This window comes from Microtus ochrogaster, chromosome 17 (assembly GCF_000317375.1).
Source record: "Microtus ochrogaster isolate Prairie Vole_2 chromosome 17, MicOch1.0, whole genome shotgun sequence".
Lineage (NCBI taxonomy): Eukaryota > Metazoa > Chordata > Mammalia > Rodentia > Cricetidae > Microtus > Microtus ochrogaster.
The window spans coordinates 4,611,803-4,626,155 of NC_022019.1; the positions used below are offsets into that span (position 1 = coordinate 4,611,803).

Here is a 14,353-nt window from a genome sequence, read left to right on the forward strand (position 1 = left end):
TGTCTCGGGGAAGGCAGCTCTGCCCTCAGAGAGCGCTGTGTCTCGGGGAAGGCAGCTCTGCCCTCAGAGAGCGCTGTGTCTCGGGGAAGGCAGCTGTATGATGGGCACCTGAGCAGCTGAGTCTCTAGTGCACCGAGTGCTCAGGACATTAACTCCCCGTCTCCCTTCCCGCAGGGGTCCTTTAGGGAAGCTTACCTCTCTGCACGAATCACACCACTGTAGTAGGGGGGGTCCCAGGGCATTAGTTCCTGAAAGGCAATGGTTCACTGTCAGCAAAGCTGTTAACTAGCTCATTATTTTTATCAGAAACCTGGTCAGTTTATAAACGATAAACCAGTTATTTTTAACATATGTGAGAAAAAAGAATTTAAAAACAATGGCATGGCACAATTTGAATTCTCTGTATCCAATACATAGAAGGGTACAAATAAGGCACAACCCAAAATCTGGGGCAAAGGTAAATGGCATTCGAAAGTGTAATCAACAAAAGCCAACATTAATGGATTAAACCAGCCAGAATCAAAGTTTTCTCAAAGCATACCCCAGATATGAATCTATACACTACAGGTAGTAAAATGAGATAAGTGTGCTTTGTAAAGCTAAACAAGCAGGTTGGGGTATGGCCCCAAAATTAAAGCAGTAACTTAAAATGTAACTGAGGCAGAAGCAACTCCAGTCTCAACAAAGAAACTGTCTTAAGGAGGTAGTAAAAGAACAGCGCATGGGAGCTCAGGCTTACAATCCCAGCCTTCAGACGCTGGGGCAGGACTCCAAATTTGAAGGTCCTGAGCTAAAAAGTCAAATCCTATCTCAAAAAGGAGAGGAGAGGGGAGGGGAGGGGAGAGAGGGAAGGTGGGAGGGAGAGAGGGAAGGTGGGAGGGAGGGAGGGACGGAGGGAGGGAGAGAGAGGGAGAGGGAGAGAGAAAGAGACAGACAGAGAGAGAGAGAAGCAATAACAGTGCTATGGCAGCCACAGAGCCTGCTGCATGGCGGCCACTCACTGAGTCAACAGCACCTCCCACACAGGCACAACACCTGGCTCTGGTAGGGTTCAGCATGCCAGCTGTCCTGTGGCTCTCCCCCTTCCAAGTTTCAGCTCAGTACTTCCCCTGAGGAAGTAGGTGCTCCTTCCTACATGGCGCAATGGCACTTTGGGCACCGCATGTGTGGCAATGTAAAAGTACAAATTCATGGTCTCTCTCCCAAGAGCCCCTGAAGGGTAGAGACGGTATTCCTGAACCTTCACCTCCCGGAGCTCATTCTTTCATAGCAAGCACTGTTACCAAGCTCTCCCCATCCCCATCCTGTGATAGTATGCTGTGCTCTCGCAAGTCTCTTTGCCTTCCTATACCATCTCCTCTACTATAGCCGATGTCTGCTTATGTCTGTGGTAGGAGCCCCACTCTGCCACCTACAGATGGTACGTGGAGGTGCTGGGAGCTGGGAACCGAGCTCCGGGAGGTGAATGAGGAGCTGAATTCACTCCCCAGAGCGCAGGTAAAGAGCGAGTGTAGTAGTGCATGCTTGTGATCCCAGTGGGAAAGAAAAGTCAGGAAGATGCCTAAGGCTGAGGCTGGCCAGCCAGCTTGGCTGAACCACTGAGCACCCCTCTCTCAAAAAACAAGATGAACAGTTCAAAAGAAATGACACGTGAGGTTGACCACTGGCTTCCACACAAGTGCACACGCACCCTTTCACATAGCTCACCCAAAACCACGGCCCAGAAGGGTGTTTTTTAAACAAACAAAAAATAAATAAAAAAGAACTCACAAAATTCATTATATGCCTAAGGCACAGCATTAGCTGAGAAGTTTCAGATCTAGGGGTGGGCTCAGGGCTGTTTTGGAGGAAGAAAAGCCCAAAAGTCTGGAGACGGCAACACTTAATAGAGGTGAGAAAGGAAAGGCCTTCCTGCGGCACCAAGAGTGGCTGGAAGCTCCCTCCCACAGCATATCCAAGGGATGGGCACATAACGACCGACCTACAAGAGTTGAAGAACAAAGAACACGGGGCAGAAGTGAGCGAGGACAGTCATGCCATCCCAGTGTAGGGGAGGACAATCCTGAGCGAGGACAGCCATGCTGCCCCGGATACAGGAGGCAGGCCAGACTCTGAGTGACTGGGGAAAACATGGGAAGACATCAGAAGTGCAATGACAAGAGCAGCATTTGGTGAAGGGTTTTAAACAGAGTGACAAAACCAGACGTGTGCTGTAGTGACTTTCCCCATGGCAATCTAGTCACTTACTGGTTCATTCACTCAGAGTTCAAGTAAATGCATAGCACCTGTTCTGCCCACACTGGGCTAAGTGTTCTAAATCCACTACTGTGGTGGTTTCAAAGAAATGATCCCCAGAGTAGCACTATTAGAAGGTGTGGTCTTATTGGAGGAAGTGTGTCACTGTGGAAGCAGGCTTTGAGGTTTCATATATGCTCAAACCACACTCAGTGGGACAGACTACTTCCTGTTGCCTCAGTCAAGATATAAGGACTCTCAGCTCCAGCACCACGTCTGCCTGCACACAGCCATGTCTCACCATGATGACAATGAACTAAACCTCTGAAATGTAAGCCACCCCAATTAAATGTTTTTCCTTTATAAGAGTTGCCATGGTCATGGTGTCTCTTCCCAGCAATAGAAACTCTAACTAATACAAGTATACTTTTGAGGGGAGTAGAAAAACTGTAATAAGCTAGCCAAGATTGTGGTCATGGGAAGGGGAGGGGAGGATAAGGCTCTTGAGGTAAGCTGCAGGAACAGCAGGAACAGTAGGAGTGGGAACCACCTCCAGGGCACAATGAAACTCAAGAACAGGCCTCAACCCAGGTTTAGATTGGTATGTGGGGCTGAGTTCTGTGCTGATGCTTCAGGTCAGGAACTACACTTCAGGAACCAGTAGTAAGTGCAGCTGGAGCAGCAGGCTGAGCAGTGGTTCCACTGGCCAGAATGGAGCCCCCGAGAAGATCAGGACTTCACCAGTATTTGCACAGCTACCTGCATCCATCAGTCATACAAAAATGTTGGGAGGGAAGGTGCAAGGTATATCAGCTTTGACTGAATTAGTTTTCTTTTTTTTTTTAAGGTTTTATTTATTTATTATGTATACATTCTGCCTCCATGTATGCCCGCATGCCAGAAGAGGGCGCCAGATCTCATTGCAGATGGTTGTGAGCCACCATGTGGTTGCTGGGAATTGAACTCGGGACCTCTGGAAGAGCAGCCAGTGCTCTTAACCACTGAGCCATCTCTCCAGCCCCTGAATTAGCTTTCTTTAAGAGATTTTTAATTCTTTGGATTCTGATCTGCTGTCTGAAATCCTACGTGGCTGTGCCCACCACTGCACAGATGTGGATGACTGACATTTGCTGCCAGGTCAGATACAGCCATAGCAAGATCCCAGATGGGCTGCTACCCTAAGTCTATCCAGCCCAGCAATGTATCATCTCTTTCTTAGTGGGTAAGGCTGGGAAACTGTCATCGTTTTCAAATCTACAAGGCTCCTTTCTTTATATTTCCCTGGCCTACAGCCCTGACAGGTACTATCAAATCGAGACTCACCAACACTAACACCTACCAAAAAATGGTGTAGACAACTGCAGAAAGCCTGTGGTTCATTTGAGCCACATGGACAAGGACCCTAATGTCTGCAACCCCATCACTTCAGAACAGCAAGTGCCTGGGCAGCATTCTGGTCACAAAGACACTTGCTCTATACTATGAGATCATATGACCTTATGACTGAAGATAACACATATAGACAATGGGATATTAATTTTCCAACCCTGTGTCATAATTTAGCTCAAAGGCTCTTGGTCATCTGTCTCTTCCACAAAATACCACCAGATTAATGATATTCTGCTGACTGGTTCAAGTGAGCAGGAGGTAGCAACAATTTTGAACTTGTTGGTAATGAATATGCACATCAGAAGATGGGAAATAAACCCAACCAAAATTAAGGGCCTTCTACCTCAGTGAAATTCTCAGGAGCCCAGTGGTGTGCGGCATGCAGAAACATTCCTTCCAAGGTGAAGGATAATTACTGCACCGGACCCTCCCACCACCAAGAAAGGGCACAAAGCTTAGTGGGCCTGCTTTGATTCTGGAGACACATGTTCCGCACATGGGTAATGTTCCTCTGGCCCATACACTAAGAGATCCACAACCATGCCGGCTGTGAGTGGGCGCTCGAGAAGGCCTGAGCCAAAGCGTACCACCTGCTCTACCACTTGGACCATATGATACAGCAAGCGCTGGAGGTATGAGGTTCAAATTGCCACCTGCTAATCAAGCCTCCATTCAGCTTTATCAAAGGCCACCTTGAGATGGGAAGCTGACTTCAACAGAAGGAAGTGCTTCACAAATACATTTCTGTTAATATATATTCATAAATGTACATACACACCAACTAATTGATAAAAATGCTGAGTTTCTAGGTAACCTCAAATTAGGATCTATATATCAAATACTTCAATACCAAATTCACTAAGAAAGACCAACATTAAAAAGACTACAGAGACTTCCAGGAAATCCTAAGAAGTCCCAGAAACAACAATATGTACCCAGGTATGTAATGGAGGCATGACAATTATGGGAATAACCAAATCTTCCTGACTGGATCTGAAGCCGTGCCACAGCAGTGCATGTCTGGTACTGTTTCCCAATTAATCAGAAGCCATGGCTGCACAAGTCACAGGCCCTAGGGCAGAACCTACTATGGTTACTAAGCAGAAACAATATCAAACCGCATTCTATGCATTATGTTTATATGCATGGACTAGTACCGCCCTCAGCCTCTATTGGAAGCTTCTGCTTACAGCAGCTGATAATTACTGCAGAGACTCCTAAGTGGTCAAAGTGCTGAGAGAAAGTGACTGCTGGATGTTCGGCCTCCAATGGGACATCTATACAGCCCTTCTCCAAGGCTTGGGACATCGTGGAAGGGGGCTGGCTGGAAGGAATGTAAAGCAAGGGGTGCTGTAAACGCTGTCTTCCTGACATGACTGTTTGCTGCGCCCATGAACTCACAGCAACAGTGGCTTTTCCTGCACAAGACCTGCCCAGGACTGGGCCCATCCATATCCCTTCATTCTGATGACGATGACTTCATGTTGATGACTGATGAGGGGCTAATAAGGCCCCACCTCTCCCTAAAGAGCTCCAGGCAGTTAATGGGTGTGGGGGAGAGGAGCCATATTCTCCTGGCACGTTGCCCTAGATGAAATAAATAAATAAATAACCCACCACCCGAGCTCATATGGGCACCCTAGTCAGGTGCAGTGGAACACATACACAAAAGACGTGAGGGGGACTTGATGGAAAAGGAAGGGGTTTGGTGGGAAGGGATAAAAGACTAATGGGGAAGGGAAAAATGATCAAATTACTTATACATATATATAAAACTGCAAAGAACAAATTAAAAATTTGAAAATAAAACTTTAAAATAAAGGTTCTAGAATAAAGAGATAATGCTTTTAGTTGAAATTATGTTTACATTACTTTAAAAAATCCAACTTATTTAACTTACAGAATTTTGAGGATTTAGTTTCATTTTCATGTCTCTCATCATCTCAAAATCTTTTGCAGCTCTGCAAAACAAGTCTATTGTTACTTAAGAAAAAAATTAGTAATTGCAATAAGAATAACTCTATAACCTTTCCAACAGTCATAATAAAATTAGGTAAGTCTTACCACAAAAGCAAACTGTGTTAATCTAACTTTTACTCAAGTGTCATATGCAACTACATAGATCTAATGTCAACACAATTTCCACCTCACGCACATGTGGATACAAGCCTTGAAAGTACTAAAGCTTGGGAAGCAAAACCAAGTAAAGATTCATCAGCAGACTCTTAAAGTCTCTAAACTACCATCCGAAATGCAGGAAACTAACAAGTTCCTCTCTATAAAACATCCATATGGGTTATATGCACAATAGTTATTCATCACTTTTCCCTACAGAAAAACTCCAGGCAGTAACAGGAAGTGTTTTTTAGAATCCACATGCATACATACACACACATATAAAGCTACAAACTTATGAAGGTATATTTGCTGAAAATACAATCTATAGCTATACATAAACAGAGACCCCTTCACACAACAGTGAGAAAACTAAGACACTTCTTAATTGACGTTCCCTCGTCACTGGCAGTAAAAGATGTTAGAAGGGACAAAGCTGAGCCAAATTAAAAAGGGACTCAAAAGCACAAATTTAAAATCCTAACAGATGGGCCTGGAGAAGTGGCTCTGGGGTCAAGAGCATGTACGATCCCTCCAGAGGATCTGGGTTCAGTTCCCAGCACCCAACAGCTACTCACATCAGATCTGAGGCCCTCTGCTGGCCTCCACAGACACCAGGCATGCACACAGTGCACACACATACATGCAGATGAAACACTCAGCACATAAAATAAACCATTTTTAAAAATCCCAAACAGAAATCTGAGCACACACAATGTGTTCCTATGATCAAAAATGGCAAAAGAAGCTACACTGCGTTGTGAGGCAGATAAGGGGCCACCTTTGCTGGGTTCCCAAACCATGGCAATACCTCTTCCTGGAACCCTTCTCCAAGTGCTGGAAGAGAGCCCACTGAGAACAGGGACAGGAGGTAAGGGACTGGAAGGAAGGACAGAGAAAACAGCAAGGTACAAATGGGACCACCACGGGGTGTCAGGCAGAAAGGGGAATGCAGCTTGGCATTAAAAACCCCAAAGCAGAGAATCTTTAAAAAAAGAAATCGAATCCAGGAGACCCACTGCATCCAGGCTCCCCTGAGACATCCAAGCCCCAAGAGACATGTGACACTATCTATGAGTTTGTTATAATTAGGGATACAGTTTAAAACAAATGGTTTCAAGAACAATTTGGAAAGGCTAAGGTTAAATAGGTATGAATGAGGGGCTGTTAAAGAACGTGGGTCAATGAGAACTAGCTAAGTTGTTGAGACTGGTATCTGAGGGAGGCTGCTTTCAACTTCTTCTCAAGAAGGGACAACCCCTCGCCAAAACACCTAACATCTAAGCTTACATTCTCAGGAAATTACTTATTAATTTTTAAAACCAATCTAACTGCAGAAATTGGAGAGACACCTCAGAAGGTGCACAAGGGTGAGGAGCAGAGTTTGGATCCCCAGGACCCACATCTGTGCCAAGCAGACATTTAAGAGGAGATACAGTGTCCCCGGAGCAAGCTGGTAGCTAGACGACCTGAATTGGCAAGCCTGGATTCAAGTGAGACAACGTGTCTCAGTGTATAAGGAAGAGAGTGAGAAGAGGGCAGCTGTCATCAACTTCAAGTCTTCACATGCACAGGTGTGTATGTGCACCTGCAAACATACTTGGTTGTGCACATACAGACATACACGTACTCACACCACACTCACAAGCTGACCGCACAACTAAAATAGTAAATACGATACCGACTAACCTTTCCGAGAGTTTGTCAGAGAGTTTCTCAAGGAACTGCATGACAGTCTCTAAAGATGAAATCCAAAAGAAAATAACTTCAATTATGTGAAATCACATGGATATACATGTCAAAATTGTACTGTGAGGGTCATCACACATCTAGTTTCCCCAGAGAGATGATTTGGGTAGGCAGAGTAGCCTCCATATGCTTGGAATTATTTCTGACACTGATTATCTCGTGTAAAAAAACAAATTAAACTTACGGAGTACTTATCCAAAGCCTGAGATTACACCCAATGTTAAGAGCATTAATGGAAAGCAAAAGGGAAAAAATTCCCATCCAAATGTATGGAAAGTGTCAGAGACATATGCAATTATTACTAAATTTCAGGATGGCTAGATGCTGGCTTAGTCCTAAAAATCAGTGCATGCCAGTAATCTCAGCTCACGTGATACTGTGGCAGGAGTCAAGGTCAGCCCAGTCCAGCTTCAAAGGGAGGCCTTGTCTCAAAATTGCTCAACAGCCCTAGCCACCAGGGAAATGAAAATCTACACTGAAATTCCATCCCCACTCTAATCAGAATGGCTGTTATTAGAAAAACAAACACACACACACACACACACACACACACACACAAACAGATTCTGGCAAGGATGGGCAAGGAGGAGTCTCTGTTCACTGCCAGTGGCAATGTAATGTACAGCTACTCTAGAAATCAGTGGAGGGACCTCAGAACCTGAAAGGACCACCTTACTGCCCAACCACCAGCCCTGTGTGATGTCCAAAGGACTCAGTCAGTGTGCCACAGCAACGTTCATCCCCTCACAGCAGCCAAATCACAGAACAGTCCAGAACTGCCAGGCTGTCCATCAACAGATGAAACAATAATGTGCCGTGTGTGTGTGTGTGTGTGTGAGAGAGAGAGAGAGAGAGACAGAGAGACAGAGAGACAGAGAGACAGAGAGACAGAGACAGAGAGAGAGAAAGAGAGAAAGAGAGAGACAGGGAGACAGAGGAGAGAAATGGAGCTTTACTCAGCCATAAAGTGTGTCGTTTTCAGGAATCTGGATCAAACTAGAGATTGTCATTTAAAAGTTTTAGCTTATTCCTTGAGAATTTCACACGTTTACAGTGCATTTTGATCACAGCCAAGAGTAAGGGGACGCACAGTAGGGGAAAAGGATGAGAGAGGACAATGGAGAGCGAAAAGGGTCAAAGTTCATGGTGTATTTAAACAAAAATGAGACCAAAAACCCATCACCTTATATAATATTCACTAACAAAAATATAAATAATATCAGTACAGTCTAGAAAAACGGTTCACCAAAAACTCAACTTTAAAAAGCATAGTTTCCCTTGGTCACTTTTGCCATTTACAGACAATGTAAAACCCTACTAGGTACCGACCCCAAGCAGCACTACATAAGGCCTTGTAAGCAGACTCTGGTGCTAACTGCAGCTCTTCAGCCAGGGCAGCACCAGTGAGGCCCCACGAGGACAAGAGTAAACCCACCGTTCCCATGGAAAGTGTCCCATGTCCCATGGCGCCTTCTGCCCCCAAACGCCTTGCAGTGCTTTTATGTGTGTTTCAGTCAGCCACAAACATCTTCTTTATATTTTCCAGATGATCTTCTCTATGGGTTTAATTTGTTGCCTTCTCTTGAAGCTATCTCCTTTCTGAGTGAAATGAAACGCTAAGCAGGGAGTGGGGTTAACCTAAACCACAGCCGCAGTTCCTTGCCCTGTCATCTTTAGAAATCTCAGATTCGGTCTCGTGTGCCAAGCCAACTGCGTCAGAAACTGAAAGGAGACAAAAGTCTGCATCCGAACCTCTTCCCATCACCCAGCTACCACAGACAGCGGTTCTAAGTAAATCTCTTCGTATGCATCTGACTTCCACACCGCCATGCTTTACTCAGTTGCCCATTTTGTTTTTCTGGTGATATGCAAAGAATCTGGAAGCATATACTAAAAAGACTACTAGGAGATAGAGGAGTCAGGGAAGTGCCTGCCATGTGGGCATGAGGACCAATGGTTCAGCCTCCAAAATCCATGGGAGAAAAACAAACAGGTATAGGAGCACTGGCTGATAACCCCAACCCTGGGAAGGTGGAGACATGCTGTTCCCTGGGGCTTCCTGGTCACAGCCAAACCCAAATGGTGAAGTCTAGGATTGGGGAGAGATCATGTCTCAAAAAAAAAAAAAAAAAGGTGGAAAGCAACTGAGGAAGGTACCCAAAGGTACCCAACATCTACCTCAGCCCCGCACACACACATGCACACAGGTGAACGTGCACACACACACACACAACTGGATGTGAAACTCCCTAAAAGTAAACCCAATGCTCGCTCACTACATGGTTGCCTCTAATTGAGTCACCAGATAGACGGCCAAAGTAACCTCACTTCTCTCCTGCGCGGCTCTCAGTGAAGACTCGCCACTCCTTCAATATCATCACCATCCTGAAACTCACGCACCATCTGATCACCTGCTAAAATCTCATGGTGCTGTTGCCTGTACTAACCATCTGGCAGTAAGCCTTAAGTCTTTAAGGACACAGGTCACACTGCACTGACTGCCAACCACTTGCTTGCCACTGATGGGATCCGGTGAACGACTGAGTCCAGTGAACCCTAATAAACCCAACTGTGCCAAGGGCCAGTCCCCAGTCCTCTCCACACTGACCGGCCACAGGGCTCTCCTCAGGCCTCTCCGAGCGGCTTCCTGAAGGACACACTCTGCTTCCTTTCCTTCTTACTTGCTGTCCCACTCCTCCCCAAAGCACTGTGGCTCTTGCGCACAGCCTGAACCCAGAGCAGCCCAGAGCCAGCCGTTCCTTACAGTGTACTCCCTTAGTGACCTTATACAACCCCAAGCCTTTAAAGAAATATTTCAACTTAATCATCTCAGAGTCCTTGGCCCCCATAGCCATGTATCTACAGTGGCCACTTTTTTAAAATTCATTTTATTATTTATTTATCATTTATCATTATTATTACTATTTTATGTTCATTGGTGTGAGAGTCAGATGCCCTGAAAATGGAGTTACAGACAGTTGTGAGCTGCCATGTGGGTGTGGGGAATTGAACTCAGGACCTCTGGAAGAGCAGCCAGTGCTCTTTACCACTGAGCCATCTCTCCAGCCCCCCACAGTGGCCACTTTCAAGATAACAGCATCTTGACTGTATCTTGAATCAAAGCAGGCTCCTGATTTCCACTGGTGAGGAGTTAAATGACATACAATATAGTAACAATAAGTAACATTCTAATAATATTATTTTATACAGTATAAAAGTAGAAATACTACATTTTAACCCCACTGATATAACAGTACCTACAAAAAACACAAAATAAAACTGGGCATTGTAGCACACTCCTGCAATCTGCCACTAAGCAGGTAGAGGCAGAAGGATCAGGAATTCAACGTCATTCTCAACAGTTTGAAACTCAAAAACAGAAAACAAAAAATACAAAATAAATATATATGCAATATATATAATTAATATAATATCAATTTAGAAATTAAGTTATACGAAACCAATTTTAAGAGCTGACTTTGATAAGCTTGGTGACCGAGAAGATGCCTAGCATGTGTGAGGCCCCGAGTTCTATAATGGGCAGAAAAAAGTAAATAAAAATAAAAGTAAGTGCTTTAAAGGTTCGAGGGCAAAGTCCAAGGAAAGCGGAAAGAGCACATCGTTTTTGGAAATTTATCATGGAAGAGGTGTGGTTTGGGGCTCAGCCCTGAAAAGCTGCAAATCTGAGCAAGGGCACCCAGGCTAGGAGTGTGCCAGGTTGAGGGAAGAGGCTGTATAGGGAAGAGTGAGAAAAACATAAAGAACTTTAAGGTACGAAGGAGCGTGTTGGAAAAAGTGGGGGATACACAGGAAGGCTGGGAACTCCTCCACACAGAGTCTTTCCCGGTGCTCCCTCTTTCTACAACAGCATGTGTGCGTGCTGTGCAGAAAACTGCAGTCCTGTCCTCCCTCTCCAGACACCTCCAAAGCGCACCTAGACTCTAAGGGCTCACCATCCTCCGCATCCTGCTGCTGATTGACTGCCTCAATTATCAAATGCTAAGATGCCTCTGAAAAGCTCATCTGTATTCCCACCACTCCTTGTGCCTGACATTCTTTCCTAGGTTCCTTAGCCCAGTGGAAGGCCAGTTTGTCCAATCCCAGTTCCCTGCTCACCCAGTAGGGACCTTCCTGCACAGGACTGGGCTTGGTTATGACATCACCCCTCATCCTCTCACTCCCAACTAATCTGAGGACACTGGGCTGAGTCAGAGTAAAATTAGTTTAAATGAACAAGTGAAAACTTAGATTTGACTTGCTATCAGCACCTACACACAATATAGGGCAAATTACTAACTCTAAAGATAAGTTCTATTAAATGGTTCTCTAATGTATTAAAAGCAAGACACTGTTGGACATAGTAGTTCATGCTATAATTCCAGCATCTAGGAAGCTCAGGCAAGATTTTGAGTTCAAAGATAGGCTGGGCTTCAAAGCAAATGTCATATACGTGTGTGTGTTTAAAATCAGAAGTTCTGGGCTGGGAGCACAGTGCCCTGGGGTGGCTCTCCAGCACTGTCGATCCACCCACCCACTTAGGAGAAATGCTGTTTCCTCCAAGTCCTATTTGTTCTTAGAAGTTGGATAAATGGGCTCACCTGGAGTCTGAGCTATGGTTCCCTGGAGGGCCCTGTGGGAAAATGTAGGATAACCTACTAAGTTTGCCAGAAGATCTCTGCTGCTTAGCAATTCTTCTAGACATTTCAACTGACCAGCATTGGGATAAAGGAAAATTTTATAAGCAGCTTCCCGAACCTGTAGTTAGAGAGGGAGAGGGAAAGAAGAGAAAGTCAAAGATAATAGCACGGCTCAAAATCCTGCACAACCACCACCCAGGCCAAGACTCCCAGGTTTCCCAGAGCTAGCCATGGCTTTCCAAGGAAAGGAACAGTCACACTGGGTCTACAGTGCTCTTATGAGACACAGCTGCACATGGGGCAGGGCTCTGGGAGGTCAATTTGCCAATGCTTCTGTCTCTGTGCCAGAAAGCACTTCACGCATTAAAAGTGACTACGACGTGACCTTAAAGGTCATTAGTCAATGAATTCCTTGAGAGACATGAATTTTAACTGCTTCCCATATTCAAAGCATCTGTGGAATTAACTGTGCCACAAATTAAATTTTCAGAGCTACTTAGTAATGAAACAGCAACAACACTTAAGGCTATAATAACATGTTCCTAATGATTATGGAGATGAAACGGCAGTAATACACATCTATTGGTGTTCAGACGGGAGCTGAACAACAAGCAATGGAGGACTCCTACCAAGTCATCCGAGGCTTCTGCATGCAGACCGTCAATGACAACGTAACTCCCATCGCGGGCAAAGTGGTGCCGAATGTGCTGTGGCAAGAGATGCTTCTGTATCTTGTTGGGAAAGTTGGCTCCCATAAGAAAGGCACTGCTCAAATCCAGGATCTTAACATTGAGATCCACTGCTCTTCTGCGCTGCAAATGGGAGGAAAGGTATTTAAAAGTGATGTAAATCAGCATTTCACAAACAGTCTATAGGGGGAGAAAATCAACATCTGAATTGCTAATACAGAACACTTGAGTGTAATCCTCTAACCTCCAAAACCTTCATTAAGTCAACAAGTGGTTACACCTGGTTACACCTCTTCAGTAGCACTTTTATAGTATTTCTGAAATAAAGAAAATTAAGTATTTGGAAAGTAGATTACAAAGATGTTGAATCTTACAAGACTAGACTAAAAGGCAAAGGAGGAAGGGAAATGAGAAACAGTTCTTCACAAAACAGTAGTGAACACACGAGAGGTTCAGTTCAGAGGCTCTGATTCACACACATATCCTACAGAATGACAGCAGCAGAGCCCTTTACAGCAGACTCAAGAAGGGCACAGGGTATATGCCTGCTATGCTAGACTCAGGACGCCATGGCAAGAGGACCACTGGTTCAGGCTCGCTCAGATCCTGCCTCAAAATAGAATAGATAGACAGACAGACAGACAGGCAGACAGGCAGACAGGCAGATAGGCAGGCAGGCAGAGGCCTGTGGGGCAGAGCTGCACTCTACACTAGGTCCCAAGTGTGTGGTACATGGACCAGCTCCTCACAGTCAAGCACCAGGAGGCTGGGGCTGGGGCTGGGGCTGGCACCGGCATGTAAGCTTTAGAGCACATCTCCCGAGCACAATCTCCATGGAGAAGGAGTTTCTGTAGGCCCATGGTCAAAGGAGTCACCTCAAAAAGAAAAATTTTAGAGAGTCTCATGCAACCGCGGCTGGCTGAGGATAACCTTAAGCCTCAGATCATCCTGCCTCCATCTATGCGCAGATCCCAGCCCCAGGGAATGATGGGATTACAAGCTTTGTTCCATCATCCTTGCTTTATGCAGTGCTGAGGACTGAACGCAGGGGCTCATGCACACCAGGCAAGCGCTCTCTCTACCTGCCGAGTCTCATTCCCAGCATGCACCACAAATGTTTGAAGATGAAATATAAACTGTACCCTATGGAATCTCTGAGGTCTATTAGAGGGAAAACAAGTCAGGCTTCAGACTGGCTTATGGTGGACTCCAGGTAATCTTAGAACCCACCTTTAAAAAATTATTAAGCATTCCCAAGTTTTTTCCAGACACATCTGTAAGATGTATTTGGCAAGAAGCTGAGAAGGACTGGGGCGGTGTATCTCAGCCGAGTGCTTGTCTACCACACACAAAGCCCTAAGCTTGGACCTCAGCACTACACAAGCTGGCTGTGTGCAGTTCCAGCACACAGGAAATGGAAACCAGAAGATTAGAAGTCCAATGTCAGCCTCAGCGACACAGTGATTCCATGCCACTCTGGGCTACATGAGACCCCGCCTCAAAATAAAAAAAAAGAGAAGAAAAAGAAGAAGAAGAAGA

The 14,353-nt window shown here is 45.3% G+C and overlaps 1 protein-coding gene across 1 annotated transcript in view; it reads right to left on the reverse strand.

The window, feature by feature from the left end:
- Mipep (mitochondrial intermediate peptidase) overlaps positions 1-14,353 on the reverse strand; it is a 136,242-nt gene that overhangs the window by 101,164 nt on the left and 20,725 nt on the right. Inside the window, 5 exon segments of the mRNA XM_013349217.1 lie at positions 196-248; positions 5,525-5,585; positions 7,429-7,477; positions 12,087-12,243; positions 12,755-12,937. Of these exon segments, the coding sequence (XP_013204671.1) occupies positions 196-248; positions 5,525-5,585; positions 7,429-7,477; positions 12,087-12,243; positions 12,755-12,937 (503 nt within the window).